We start from the raw sequence: 16045 nt of genomic DNA, 5'->3' as shown, positions 1-16045 counted from the left end.
TACTTCCCTGAGGTCTGTTGCTCGAAACCCATCCAGTCTAGCTCCATTTGCAGAAGTGTTTTGGGCTGAAGAACATATCCAAGGAAGAATTCAGCTATCCACATAATACAGCTATCAAAACGGGGGGGAAATTGTATTTGGGAAATAAGATTAAAAACCAGACATTTCTAGGATTCTATGATTGGTGTGATTTTATCCCTGCCCCCCACACATAAAACTAAATAACAACAGTAATTGGATCCTAATGTGCATGGGCTTGGGGTGGGTGGGTGGGTTGTGTCACCTGTTACTGTAGGGTTTGGCAAAGTGTGCCCCCTCTCCCTCACTTCAGGAAAGTGTCAATCAGCTGGGTGAGGGCCTGAGCCTTGTCACCTCACAATTGGCCACCACCAAAGAATCATGTTTTGTACATGGGAAAATTTAGCTGGTTCAAGGCACGGGTGTCAGTTTGTTTTAAGTATCAGCCAGATGCTGTTTCATCCTGTATGCTTCTGAAACTCACATCCCATCATAAAACCCTCCAGCTGGCAGGCTCCCTCTTAAGACCTGCTCTGTAGCTTTGTGCTCAGTGAGTGACAGCGGCTTCTCATTTGTTTCTGTGCATAATCCTAAGAAGTGGATTTAATATTTCTAAATGTACTTTCACACTTCACAAAACTCAGCCCAACCTCTTAGTTTCCAGGGTCAATTTTGTTCTGCAGGCGGCTGGAAGAATGTTGGGCAAGATGGATGAAACTTAAAATGTGCTCATTTCCGAGATGTTCTGTTACTCAGGTCTCCACATGAGAATTATGGTGCCCAAAGATGCGCTCTTTGTTGACCCTATTTTTTAAATAAAAAATATTGAGGGGTTTATTATTATTATTATTATTATTGTTATTATTATTACATTTGTTAATCACCTTCTAAACTACCACCTTGAGGTGATTAAAAACATATAAAATAGTTAAAAACACAAAAGCAACAAAAACATTTTAAACAAGACCAAAACCCTGGTGGCCACCAATTTATCCAGCTAGGAAAGCCTGTCATAATAAACATGTCTTTCACTGTTCTTGGAAAGTGCAGATAGTTGGCACCTGTCATATTTTGACAGGAATGCTATTCCACAGAACAGGGCATGCACATTAAAAGCTCTGCTCTGAGTTACTACAGAATGGGCCTCAGTAATCTTTGGAACTTGCAGAAGAAACTCTCCCACAGTCTGCTTTGCTCTACTGGGTGTATAAGGGAGAAGGTGGTCTCTCAAGTAACCTGGTCCCGAGTTATATAGGGCCTTAGATGTTAGGACCAACATATTGAACTTGGCCTGGTAGCAAATTGGCAGCCAGTGCAAGTCCTGCAAGCAAGGTGTTATGTGCTGGCTCCCACAAGCAACCCACCTGCCACATTCTGCACCAGCTGCAGCCTCCAGGCCAACCCCAATGGTATTCCAACACAGAGCACATTGCAGCAATCCAGCCATTTTTTGAGGAGGCATGTGTCTGGTTTTTCTTAGAGTGCTCACTCCTTTTTTTTTTTTTTTGGTCTATTTTATTTGTTGCAGGGGTAGGCAGTTTGCCTCTTGTGCTGGGGTGGGTTGAGCTCTGAGCACTGCCAGGTTTCCCTCCGTGAAATGGGCAGTTTGATACACCTGCAAGTTTCTTAGATTTCCAGGTGTGTCTCCAGGTCCCAAAGGGTCTATTACTTTTACCAAATTTATCTGTGTTGTTGTTGCTGTTTAGTCATTTAGTCATGTCTGACTCTTCATGACCCCATGGACCAGAGCACGCCAGGCACTCCTGTCTTCCACTGCCTCCCGCAGTTTGGTCAGACTCATGTTCGTAGCTTCGAGAACACTGTCCAACCATCTCGTCCTCGGTCGTCTCCTTCTCCTTGTGCCCTTAATCTTTCCCAACATTGGGGTCTTTTCCAGGGAGTCTTCTCTTCTCATGAGGTGGCCAAAGTATTGGAGCCTCAGCTTCAGGATCTGTCCTTCCAGTGAGTACTCAGGGCTGATTTCCTTCAGAATGGATAGGTTTGATCTTCTTGCAGTCCATGGGACTCTCAAGAGTCTCCTCCAGCACCATAATTCAAAAGCATCAATTCTTTGGCAATCAGCCTTCTTCATGGTCCAGCTCTCACTTCCATACATCATCACTACTGGGAAAACCATAGCTTTAACTATATGGACCTTTGTCGGCAAGGTGATGTCTCTGCTTTTTAAGCAGAGACATCACCTTGCCGACAAAGGTCCATATATTTATCCATGGAAATACTTAAATTGCTTGAGCTCTCCAGGAGCTCTTTGCCAGGATTGTCTGGCTGCTCCAAATGGGCACAATTCATGAGCTGTTTATGCACTGCTTTAAAGGTGCCTCCTTCATAAAGAAGGTATTTATTATAGAGCATCATAAACTCACTGTGGTTTTAAATGTTGAATTTTAACAACTTTCTGTATATTTCTGGATGGACCACCCCCTTGCATCTTTTCAAGGTATGTTTCAAAATCCACTGCACAAGACATATTTTAAAATTAAGTTATTTATTCAAATACTGCGGAAGGGACTGGATGTTTGCAATATGTTTATGGCACCCAATGCTGTGAAGCAATCAGCTAAGAATAATCAAAGTCAATTCCCATATTCAGCATGAGCTAAAAATATGGAGCTGCTTAAAAAACATAACATTAAAAAAAGCTTGAGGCTTTTGCTTTGTTTGACCTTGTGATTTGAGAACAGAAACCATTTTAAACGCAATAGGTTCTCACAATTTCTAGGCAGCTATCCATTTATCTATTCACAATACAACCCACTCTTCCTATGGGGTGTATAAAACACCTGTTGGTTAGCAATCATTTATGAGCATCTACGTGCACTTTGTTGCGTGTGATTTTTAAAAAACAAAATCTTACCTCAGAACTTTCCAAACTGTGTGTCGTGACACGTTAGTGTGTCGGCTGCAGTGTGTAGGTGTGTTGTGTGAACGCTCCCTGTGTTCCGCCCAGGTCTGGATAGTTTAACCTCATTTGCTAGTAAAACTGAATTACTGTGTCGCAAAATGATGCGTGTCTAAAAAATGTGTCACCAACACGAAAAGTTTGGAAAGCTCTGTCTTACCGTAACATTGATCTTGAATTCAGGTTGGTTGCCTCTACTGTCTTTATGCATCGCCATATTGAGAAACGGATTCTGAATAGACAGCCCCGGAATTTAGTTTGTTTATCTCCTCTCTTTCCTTTCACTGCAGCAAAATATTTTCATCCTGCAAGCTCTTTGGAGCACGCTCAGAGATTGCTGATGCCCAGACTTTTAATTCAAGTCACCCACTGAGGAGGCAGTGGTGGTGGAAGAGGTCCAAGCCATTGCTAATGACGTTGGTTCAAACATTCTGTTCAGGGCTGGATCTACAGCGAGATAATTTTCTACCACCTGAAGATGGCTATAACATTGTGAGGTTACATCCCTTCCAGCCACACAATTTGGCTTGAATTGATTCTTTTACCTAGTACATCACCTAAAATCAATTATCTGGCTTTCCTAATACAAAGACTGCCATGATTCTCTTTATTCATGTTCTCTACCTGTTCAGGAACCTGTGTTTTCACTTAAGGTGTGGAACAGACCTTAGTAACACTGGCCTTCGTTTTTTAAAAATGAGGAGCAACCATTGCTTCTTTATCCTAGGATGCTAGACACATAACCTGATGCACCTAGTAGAGACTTATTCAGTCTGCAATCTCCATCTTTGTAGAGTTTAAAAGTTGACCTCATGCCTGCAACATCCAGACTCCCCCCTGCCCTTCTCTCTCCCCAACACTTGTTTTCACCTTGCCTAAATAAGACTTCGGGGTAACTCAAAAGCTTGCCATGTTGACCACTGGGACTAAGGCGAGTTTTATAAGGTGAGTCCTATCAAGACTGCAACTTACCAATTCTCATCTGTATTCCTCATGGACTCCTGACTACTACAATCCATCTGTGATTGTACCATGGCCAAAACACTGTGTCTCTGCAATGGAAGATCCCTTATCGCTACCACCCCCCACCCCACGTTGAAGACACAGAGTCCCACAGATAGAAGCTGAAGATCATGGCAGGTTGCCATGGCAATGTGCATTTAATCTCACTGTTTCCAAGGCAACTGTAATGGCCCATTCTTTTCCTCTAAAAGATGTCAAAGGTAAATGAGACCTGATTAGCCAAACGGGGACATGAGTCAAAGAGCTGATAGGCTACAAAGGCTGAAAGCAGGAACTCTTGTCATTAAAAATAAACTACCCAAAAGCAAGGGGAGGACTGCATAAAAAGGCCTAATTTTAAAGCCCTTCAAATAAGGAATGCATGCATGCTAATGATAACACTATCTTCTTACCCATGTTCTTCATAGCTAAGGGCAGATAAAGAGCTACCCTAAGTTTGGTTTTCTACTTCAGCTGTACATCCTACCGTTGCAAGTATCGGTGTGGGATGGGACTGAGCCCAAGAAGGTGGGTTTGATATGGTGATTGTGCCTCCTGTCAAGACTGCCAATTATCACTTCTGGTTTGGGTTCAGCATGGGAGACTTCAGAACAGTTTGAAGAAGGTGTTGGGCTGGGAATGCAGGAACTGTGCCCCAAGAAGCAGAGGCCACAAGCAGAAGACTGTGCCCCAAGAAGCAGAGGCCACAAGCAGAAGACCTGCTTCAGAACACGCTCAGAGACAACCTGTATTTGCAGACCACTTCTTGGCACTAGAAGGTCTTGCCCGACTTTGGCATTCAAACATAAGTGTGTGTGTTCATGTACAGGTACAATCAGGTGTATAAACTTAAGAAAGCTCCATTTACATCTAGGAGTAAAGGTTTAGCAGGAAGGCCTGAACACACAGAATGTGTTCATGATATATAACAGTCTATTCCACATACCGGTATTATATGGAAAATGAATTTTGTACCAAACATATTTGAATATTGCAGTTTGTAAAGTACCGTGCTTGGAACTTTATTTTAAAAGTATATAGGTTGTGACCTGTATTTAGCTCTGATACAACACCGCCCTACAAAACAAAACTCCATATATATCTGGGTCAATCTGCAACGTTCTTTTAATTTAATGTTGTTAGCTGTCTGAATTATTATTATTATTATTATTAACGTGAAGGGTGGCATACCAAAAAATAATCTCAGAATTCTGGCGTGAGCTCTTGCACTAATACATTTAAACTGCCCCATCCCAGGGATATTCTTTCAGCTGAAAGAATCCCAAGCAAAAGTTGATGTATCAAACGTCAAAGGCCCCAAATATGATAAGATTTCCCTTTCTTCTGACTGTGACCGAGCATTTTCTACATCTGAAGAAAATGACAAGTGGAACACGAGGCCAATAAATTATGTTTTGTATTTAATTCTCCAATATTCATCATTTACACATTGAGAGAGTTAAGAATGCTGGCATTGTAAGGACCAAACAAACCATTTAGATCAGGGGTAGCCAACATGATGCCATTCAGATGCTGGACTACAATTCCCTTCATCCTTGACCATCAGCTGGGGTTCATGGGAGTAAGAGTCCAACAACACTGGGAGGGTTCCACATTGAGAACACCTCAATTTGGATCATAGAACAGAACTTACTCTTCTCATTCCTACATCGGTGCTGAACACAGATGCAGTAGCAATCAATGGTTTCCTTGGACCAAGTTGATGCTGGAAGGTTGGGAGATACTTTGAAGCTAAAAAAGATTGCTACACTCAAACAGGAAACTGTGTACTTTAAGTCAAATAGAATAAGCCTTGAATACCAAAGCCAACTTGAAAGAAATTCTAGAGTGTGAAAATCCATACCCAAGGTCACCCACCGCTCACAATGCTTTTCCTATAGGGGGTGAAGGTCACAATCAGGATTGTTTTACTTGCCCAAAATGTATAAATATGGTAAAATAGGCATGCATGCAATCTACACATGATGGTTATGTTCAGGTGAATTGGTTTGCACCAATATACACAATATAGTGAAAATGTCATGTATGGTCAGATGTGTCAGACACCTGATTTGTCTGCAATTTTGAAAACACAACAGCTCTTAGCAAAACATTTAGTGAAAATTGCATGTTCTCAACACAATTAAAATATTACACCATCTCTCTGCCTTCCTTCTCACATAGTAAGTGGAGATTCAGGAAGCTCTCAAGTTTTTAAGGGCATGAATGCTTTGGAGCAGAAGCAAATCTGCATTACACTCAGATAGCCTAGGGAATCTGAAATAATTTGTGACCAGACTCTTTCTCAACTGCATTTGTGTTCCTTTGTTAATGGCTCTAACAACCCCATGCCCCTCCCTCTTCGCCACTCCTTTGCATTGCTCTACTTCAGGACCTTGACACCACCACCTCCCTATGCTAGGCATTTTGGACTATAAGAAACAACCCTTTTAAGCAATTTCTTCAGCCATTTGCATCTCAAAGTATAAGGGTGCCCCCTAGTGAAGTAATGCTATAAATTCTAGTAGATAGGCAATCCAAATCTGCACCCTATCAGTTGTAGCCGAGTGCAGAGGAGCAAGAAAAAGAGGTGGCTTAATTGACATTTATGTAGAAATGGCTAGAGATAACAGATAAATGGATCTGGGATTTATATTCTAACTTACCATTTCCCCATACTGTGGGAAAATTAACACCCCCTCCCCACCCCCAAATCCTCCAGGTTAGCAGGAGATCAAGTTTCTCTACCACTGTCAAGGCTTCCTTCTCCCCACTATTCCTCAAAGAGGGTATGCCCTTCACTTTAGATTTTGATTCCTTCTTGGGGTAGATGTGTCAGACCCGCCAGAAAATGAGTTGCGCTCTTCAAACAAGCATGTCTGCTTCCTTAAAACTGAACAGGTGGCAGATATAAAAGAAAATAAGCAAATATGAGTTACATGTTTTTTTTAGGAACAGGCAAGCCACATAATTAACTACCTTAGTTTTTCTGAACACAACAAATGAACTGATAATTCATCTATATGGTTTATGCTCTCATGTGGAAACATACAGCTTACATTTTGTTACTTGTAAGAAATTAAACCCGACAATAGGAAGAACTCTCTAATCCAAAAGGCAGCTGAGGTTCATTGGGGGGGGGATCAGTCCCAGCTGAGCAATAACAAAGGTCACTACAAAGAACGATGCACAAATGTAGGCACTTTATAAAATGTTATGACCAATACTCAGTTGCACATCCTTCACAGATAAATACCCCTCCAAATAGCGTTCCAAAAGTCCACTAATTAGATACAGGATTTCCTTTGTGGCCAAAGAAACAAAAAATTATCTAGAGGCATGCAGTGCTACTCAGTCCAGTTCTATTCCAAAAATGAAGCTTTCAATTCCCATGTGATTTTAAAGGAGAAACAGAGTCAAGGCATTAATGATTTAGCACTGTAATTAAGCAACACTTCCTTTAAAACAACAACAATACTGAGCTTCTTGGCCAAAAGATGAAACAAGTGGGGGGTTTTTATGCCTCCTGTTTACCATTTAGAGAAGGCAAAAGGACAAAGGAAACCTTAAGTTATGAAACATGTGCAACATAACCTTCTCCCCATTTGGAACTCACAACATCCTCACAACAAAATTCCCTTGCAAGACAATCCTTAAAAACTTTGTACATAGCAACACTCCTTTCCCCAGGGATCCAGATCATCCGTACAGGATCCTGCGTGCATTCAAATGCATATAGGCACCATGCAACAGGTGCTTTTGAATGTGTGGGGAGCAACTGTGGGCCCCAATAACTCAGCCATGCATTCATCAGGGTACAAATGAAAATACGGGGGGGGGATGACTATTAACATACATGAAAATTACATGCTGTGGAAAATAACTTCAAAAAACCAAAATATGTTAAATTACAGAAGTATGTACACATATCTCCCAAGGTGATCAAGTGCTATGCAGCGAGTCATCAGGGATCCTACTGAGAAGATGCATTTGGGATTAAGGAAAACATAGGTGCCCAGCCCACTTCACACCTAATCATGGAGAGATCAGTTCTTATACGAGACTCAGTCCAGACTATTTGCATGGTACCATACAACTGATTACACCAGCTGCTGCTGGAAGCTGAACATAATGAAAAAGGGATATGCCACTCAGCATCCACTAGGGTCCACATGGAGATGGTTGTTCAAAGCTTAACTGAGAAGGATGATCCACAAGAGCAGCCTTGTTCTGCCTGTGGATTGTTGACCACCTGAAATGCGCTGCGAATTAGCTCCTGGTTGAAGTCCACCATGGCCCCTTTCACAAAGCTCAGACTGTCCAAGTCCACAACCACTCGGGCACCACCTTGTTCAAAAATCCTGGAGGAGGAGATACAGATAGTTGCAGTGATTTTGAAATGCAATAGATACATATCCAAGATCTTATTTGCCCCTACTTCCAGGTCACACTCAAACATAGGTGTTACAATCAGCAAGATCTTAGAGAATGCCCACTCCATCACAAGCCCCCTTATCCTTCAAGGCTGGCAGGTGAACCCTTTGCCAAGACTCCATCTTTCTCACTGGTAAAAACGGAGACAGGGTTTTCTTGGCTGTGATCTCCACACCTCTTGAACTCCCTTTCAAGAAAGGCCTGCCTTTGTCTGGCCAGCTTTTCAGGAGGAGGATGAAAATCCTGCTTCTTCAAGAAGCTTTTGATTTGGCCTAAGCACCTCTCTTAGATTTATCTTTTCCAGGTGAGTAGCTGAATTAGTCTGCTGCAACAGAGCCTTAGATACAAACACATTCATTGTGGTATTTTGTGCATCCGATGAAATGAACTCTGGTCTATGAATGCTTATGCCACGATACATTTATTAGTCTTTAAGGTGCCATAAGACTCTTCGTTGTTTTAGTTTACCTTGTTGATTAGATGATTATTATATGTATTTTGCATGGCGGTATTAGTTAACCTGAATCATTAAGTGAAAAAGAAAAGCAGAATGCATGCATTTAGGGGTAATTGTAACACTGAATGCATTGTGCTGCCAGGAGGCTTGGAAATGATATGCACAATTATAGCGTTGGAAAACAGTACAACGGGATTATCTGCACTATATAATAGGATATTCATTCCTCATTCAATCATTTGCTCGCTCTCTCCCTCTCACCCCTCCCCTAAAGTTCTCTCTCCTCCACCACACAGGAACCTATGCCCTTACCTGTCATCAGAATTCACAACTGTATCCAAAGAAAATTTGTACTGGAAACCAGAACAGCCACCTCCTTCTACATGCAGCCTCAGAAACTCAGATGCTCCTGCAATCTCCAAAAGTCTCTGTTGAAACAGGAAAAGAACGCTAAGTGGTGGATCAGATTCATACAAAAATATTTAGCAATCACTTGAAATCCAACATCAAACTAGCAAGATCCCTCAAAGAGATGGTAAGTGCCAAATACAGAACAACCCAGGCATCCCCAAACTTCGGCCCTCCAGATGTTTTGGACTACAATTCCCATCTTCCCCGACCACTGGTCCTGCTAGCTAGGGATCATGGGAGTTGTAGGCCAAAACATCTGGAGGGCCGCAGTTTGGGGATGCCTGGAGCAACCTAAAGCAAAACACACACGGGAAAGGCACGTAGCACCAATCAACCTGGCAGCACATTCTTTCACATGAACTCAAAGAGAACACTTGGAGTGCCTTGGGTGAAAGTGCTGCCATTGCTGCAAACGTTAAGGACTGATTCGCATCCAGTCTTTGACACTACAGAACATGCCTGGCCTTTTCACTTTTTGCTAAGCCTGGATTGAGTACCCCACTACTAGTTGTATCACAGTTTGTATGCTACTGCAAATTACCAACCCTCACGTGCAGCCACATCAAATTATGCCTCTCTGATGTGGACAGGCCATGGAGATGGCTAATAATATGCATACTTTTTGGATTAAAGCAACCGCACACTCAGCTACACATATACATTCTTTTATGACATTTTTGCACCAAACACCACATCATACTGCAGCTCAGGAGGAATCAAGACACTACAGATGCTACATACAGCTGGTGCTTTCCAAGAAGCCATACCTTCACACAGTTCTCGCTGAGGTAAATCTGCCCCTCGTTGGAATCAGTCAAGGTCTCTCCAGAGGCAGAGGATGCAACCCACTGCACTCTTATCGTTGGCATGGAGGCACCATTCTGTGTGGTGCAGGATGGGGCTTTCATCAGATGCCAGTGAGGAAGAGAATGGCTGTGTGGGAAAGTTAAGGAACAAATAAGATCCAAGGAATGGAGGTAGTGTAAAAGCAATAAATGGGGGAAACAACTACAGACAGATTGAGGGACTTTTAAGCTAAGGGTCAGAAATATACCCCCCCCCCAATCAAACCTGAACACACAAAGGCAGGTAACTTTGACTCTGTACTTCAGGCATGGCCAACCTTGGCCCTCCAGCTGTTTGGGGACTACAACTCCCATCATCCCTAGCTAACAGGACCAGTGGTCAGGGATGATGGGAACTGTAGTCCCAAAGCAGCTGAAGGGCCAGGTTTGGCCATGCCTGCTATACTTCCTAACTATGAGTTTCAATAGCAAAACTGTGGAACTAGAGAAAGCATTTACAGAAGACTGAGGCAACAAGAATCAGTGAGTGAGCGAGAGTGTACCCCCCCCTCTCTGTCTCTTACTTTCTCTCAATTAGAAATTCTTGTCTGAGTGAGAAAGAATATCTGATACAGTACTCTGTCTCTTAATGATCTACTCATTAAGCAAGGGAGAAGAAACCTGTAGTAAGAAGTATCCTCTTAGACAGAAAACAGAATCCAGCGCACAAAAGTGAGGATCTTTCACAGAATGCTTGTTGTTCTGGACCTTTTCACTCGGGCAAGAGAGAATAAGTGATGTGACCCTGAATACTGGAGGGAGGGAGGGAGACAAGAGAGAAAATACTGCACCCTGTGGAATAGGCCTGAATCCCTGTCTGAATCCTAAACAACCGATTCCTATGATATGGTGTTTAAGCATTTACTGTTAGGTTGGGACTAAGTTCACAAAGGGCTGAACATACACCAATTGTTCCAAGTCGTGTGCTTCCTGCTCTTGGTTAGTCATCATCTGTCATGTGAACACTTCCCTTCCTTTCCTCATTTTACAAAGAAACCTTTTTCTAGCTCGCTATTCATGAGTTTACTTTGGTGCTGAAGTCATAATAAATGTCTTTCCTCCTTATAGCTATAGGAGATTGACTGCAACAGAGCTGGCTATTCCTTGATCAGGAGGGAGGAGCTGTTGTCTATAACAACCTTATAACAATTTTAATTCTTATAGAAACAAAGAAGCATATGCCCATACACACACATTATAGAGCAGAAATGGTAAAACCTTTGACTGAAATTAGCACTGCTTATTTTCATCTGCTCCCTGGTTCTGGATGGCCATAGATACATTAGAAACCAAACCATCATCTGTAGTTATTTTCCCCACTGTACTGCTGTCATTATCCATATGCCTGAACCTTGCCTGAACCCTGCTAAGCTGCTGGCCTCAATACAATCTTCAAACTGTTGAGACACACAGGGTAATTATACTGTACAGTACAAAAAGAGCGCTTCATTTCATTTTCTTTCAGTTTTTCTTAACAATCCCTTTGTTCTTCCCTGGACCATTTACTGTTTTGTTCCATGAATCTTTCTCTCAGTGATATACCGTAACATTACTACAGCTCAGAACTCTTGAGCTCAATATATAGACTTTCTGCACGATTGTTTCAGCCCCCAGAGCATTAAAGAACAAGCATTTATACTAACAAGAGTACCACTGACTTCAACTTTATTTTTTTAAAAACAAACATGGAAACAGATTTAAGCTACAGTCCTAAATGCACTATGTGCCCCCACAAAATGTAGTGAAACGAAAGTAATTCCTGACATTTCAAGACTTTTGGGTATTAAATAACAAATGAAAACAGAACATCATTAGGCATGTCTTCTTTGCAGGTTTGCTGACAAGTGCCTAACAGCACAGTTGCATGCATCTGAATGTACAGATAGTTTACAACTTAAGGCACAAGTGTGGGTTTTTTATGAGCAAATTTAAATTTAATATTTTTATTGCACTACCCAAAGGCCATGGCAACATCCAAAGAAGAAGGAGGGGGGAAAACCCCAGCAGTTGCTACATATGCGGTAAAACCATGATCATATCCACCAAAATTTCTTACTACACAGAATCAAAAATAATTCTCAAATAAAATGTGCAAATTAGATCTCAGAGACCCCTTTGCAATTGACCACTAGTCCATCCAGTTCTTTCCTCCTAATTGTCCTAGTTGCCAGGGCATAGAGAGCCACCTTATAAGTCACAGTCATCAGTATCACTGATGTAACCCTGCACATACTGCACAGGAGACTTGCCTCCAACAACACTGTTGCCAGTTAAACATCTAAATGCCTTAAGAATCAAAACCTACCCCTCCTTGCAAAGCAGTGAAATGCTCAGTCACTGAATTAACATGGCATCCTCCAACAACATGATGCTAGGGATCATCTAGTCCAACCCCCTACAATGCAGAAATATGCAGTTGCCTCATATGGGGAGAGAACCTTGCAGCCTTGGCGTTATCAGCACCGCTCTCTAACCAGAGGTGCTATCAAGAGACTTATTGTTGGTTGTCTTGGAATTAAACTCTTGCCTTCGTTTTCTCCACCTGCAGTACCAGAACCAGATATGACCCACCACAACCAGTCGCAGCGCTTTGCCCATTTACTTGTTTGTTCCCACAATAAGAGAATATTACGCTCTAAAAGCCTTTGCCTCTGAGAAGAAGCAGGTGCGGTTGGCAAACTTTGCAACACCACATATATTTCCCTAGTAAGATAGACGGTTGTGTTTGTTCGATGTGTCGCCATGGCGATTCTCTGGGATCCCTGGACTTAAGCTATCGGGACCTATAGGACACGGGAGGGGGAGGCAAATCTCCCGACCCCCTGTTTGGGGTAGGAGAATAAGGGCGCCTAGGAATACGAGAGGAGCGTGTGTGTGTGAATGTGTATCTCCCATCGACTGCGAAAGGGAAACCCCGGCTGTGTCGTGCATTGAAAACCAACAAGGGGTGACACCTCGCCCGCGTTCGCCGCCGGGAACACCGTTCCTCTTCGCTTAACCGACAGTCGCAAAGCACGGAAAGGGAAAAGGCCCACCACTACCTGCTCTGCCCGCAAAGCCGCAGCGCCCTGAAGCTAGCGAGCGCCGCCAGCGCCGCCATCTTGATCCGCCTAGCAGCGCTGCTATTGGCGGAGGCGTGGCCATATGTCCCGCCCAGACAACGAAGGGAACGTACGGGGAACCGAAGAGGCTGCTTCCACTGGGAAGGGGAGGGGAGGAGTGGGGAAGATCACGTGCCTCCGAGTGAAGCCGGGAGAAGCCGGGCGGAAGTGTCCTCGTTTGCCTTTACTGTAAGTTCTTTTGGGTCTCGCTGTGACGTCGAAGCGTGCGTACGGCCACGCCCACTACTGTTGGGGTTGTGTATCGAGTTTGAGGCGCGCGTAGGAAGGAGCCTGGGGCGCTCCGGATGATGCTAGGCTTAAGCAACCAAAATTTCAGAGCCTTGGCCATGCTGACTGGGGCTGGCGGGAGTCCAGCCACATGGGGGGGGGGCACAAGTCTCCCATTCCTTAGGGCAGGCACCCCCAAACCTGGCCCTCCAGCTGTTTTAGGACTACAATTCCCATCATCCCTGACCACTGCTCCTGTTAGCTAGGGATGATGGGAGTTGTTGTCCCAAAACATCTGGAGGGCCGAGTTTGGGGGTGTCTGCCTTAGGGTACAGCATGTTTACTCAGATGTAAGCTCAAATGAACATATTTCCACGACCTACATTCACTGTTGCTTCAGGGTGAGAGCCCGTGAGGTGTTGCGGTTAAGAGTGTGAAATTAGGATGTGTTAGATCAGGGTTCAAATCCATTAAGCTCACCTGGGCCAGTCACTGCCTCTGCTGTGACCTACCTCACAAGGTTGTGGGGATTAAATGAGGATGGAGAGGACAATGTAGAGCTCCTTGGAGGGAAAGGTGGAATATAGATGCAGTAAATTAGGTATATCCCACCTAATTAAAGGGGGTTTAATTTTGAAAATATATGCCTATGAACTGGTTGCATGGCCTAGCTTGATTATCAAGCATCCCTATAGCCAGCTTGTAGGAAGCCGCCCCATGATAATTTTTTTCATAAAGGTAAGATCTTCCCTATTTTGCATGTCTCACTTGCCCAACGTCTCACTTGCCAATGAACCAAAGTACCAAGTGTCCTAAACTGTATTCTTACAAAGGCACAGTGCAATCACTGTTCCAGAGGTTTACTGTAAAGGTACCCCTGACCATTAGGTCCAGTCGTGCCCGACTCTGGGGTCGCAGCGCTCATATTGGCAGAGGGAGCCGGCGAACAGCTTCCAGGTCATGTGGCCAGCATGACAAAGCCGCTTCTGGCAAACCAGAGCAGCACACGGAAACGCTGTTTACCTTCCCGCTGTAGCGGTACCTATTTATCTACTTGCACTTCGACGTGCTTTCGAACTGCTGGGACCGAGCAATGGGAGCTCACCCCATCGCAGGGATTCGAACTGCTGACCTTCTGATCTACATGTATATAAAAAAAGTAGGCATGCCTATGTCCCATTTCAACTCACATTAGTTTCAGAGCGATCTTGTGCATGCACTTGTAAATACTGTAACCCTCTCCCTTTTTCCCCAACTGGGCATACCCCCAGTAAATATGCATAAGATTGCTGCCTTAGTGATAATTTGTGTAAATGCAAGTGAGGTTAAAAAAAGTAATTTCGTACAGCCTACTGCTCTATAGCAGGGATAGGGAACCTGTGGCCCTCCAGATGTTGCAAGACTTGAACTCCCATCAGTTTCAGACAGCATAGGCAATAGCTAAGGATGATGGGTGTTGCAGCACAAATCTGGAGGGCTGCGGGTTCCCCATCTTTGCCTACAGTATGTCTGTCTGTCTGTCTGTCTGTCTGTCTGTCTGTCTGTCTGTCTCTCTCTCTCTCTCTCATATTTCCAGTAATAATCAGTAGTTGGTCCTTATTGTGCCGAGTAAGGGCTTGTCCACACTTCTGCTTGCCCCACGATTAGAAAGCCTGGGTCCATAAGGTTTTGTACTTGTCCCACACTTCCTAGGCACAGGTCCAAGCAGGGTTTTTTCTGTTTGTCCCTCCACTTCCCCTGGGAGACCCCACCGTTTACCACTGAATCAGAACAAAGATCAATGTGCAGAAAAACTGATCGACATTTGTTCCGATTCAGCAGTATCAGCAGGAAACAGTGGGCTTTCCTGGGGGAAAGAGGCAAGGGAAGCAGAAGTGTGGACGAGCCCTGACTCTCTCTCTCAAGCCAGTTGTCACCATGATAATCTGCCAGTGAATTGTGAACTCACCCATACCACTCTCAGCAACTGCACCCTCAACTCTTCTGTTATTCCTTTTCCATCTTCAGAACATGCCTTGAGCTCCCTCTATGTAGGTGAAAGGGATGCGCTGGACAAGCAAACTGAGGTAAAGTTTAAATTTTGCTGCTACTAGATTCTCTTTTTTTGGTGATCTGACATTGGACAGGAGAGACATTTCAAGGGAGCTGGTTATCAGTTTTGTGATAAAGACAAGGCAGAAAGCTGTTGCTCTGTCCAAACAAGGGAGTGTTTCTAACCTTGAAAACTGGGCTAAAGGGTTTCCAGAAGCAACAGTCTTCAAATGACATATGGCATAGTTTCCTTAACTTCAGCTGAGATGCCGGTACATAAAGTCTTAATGGTTTAAGACTGAGTCAACGGAAGTGAGGTTAACCAATGCATTGCAGTGGAGGTGGCTGCTCTAGCCTGAGCACTACGGTATGTGGCCCAAACCCAGTAGTAGTAGTTCAGGATGGACCGGAACTGAAATCACATCACTCATAAACAGCTGTGTACTGCTATGGGTAATGGCGATGGCAACTTAGTAGCCATATAGCCTTTTACTATGGGTTTCCTTTAGTTGAGCGACAGGTCACCAGCTCTAAAGCTGTCCGTTTCTGTCTTTATAACTAGGAAATTCTCTCTAGCCCCCACTTACCCTTACATCTT

The 16045-nt window shown here is 43.7% G+C and overlaps 1 protein-coding gene across 1 annotated transcript; it reads right to left on the bottom strand.

Annotated features, from left to right (window-relative positions):
• Positions 1–3788: 3788 nt before the first annotated feature.
• On the bottom strand, positions 3789–13217 carry ISCA2 (iron-sulfur cluster assembly 2). The gene is made up of 4 exons (XM_035108585.2): positions 13129–13217; positions 10010–10175; positions 9144–9259; positions 3789–8301 (listed from the first exon to the last, which is right to left on the bottom strand). Exons 1-4 carry the CDS (start codon positions 13185–13187, stop codon positions 8127–8129), a joined length of 516 nt encoding a protein of 171 aa, XP_034964476.1. The 5' UTR covers positions 13188–13217; the 3' UTR covers positions 3789–8126.
• Between the last annotated feature and the right edge of the window lie 2828 nt (positions 13218–16045).

This window comes from Zootoca vivipara, chromosome 1 (assembly GCF_963506605.1).
Source record: "Zootoca vivipara chromosome 1, rZooViv1.1, whole genome shotgun sequence".
Taxonomy (NCBI): Eukaryota; Metazoa; Chordata; class Lepidosauria; order Squamata; family Lacertidae; genus Zootoca; species Zootoca vivipara.
This window is presented reverse-complemented; position numbering and strand designations above follow the sequence as displayed.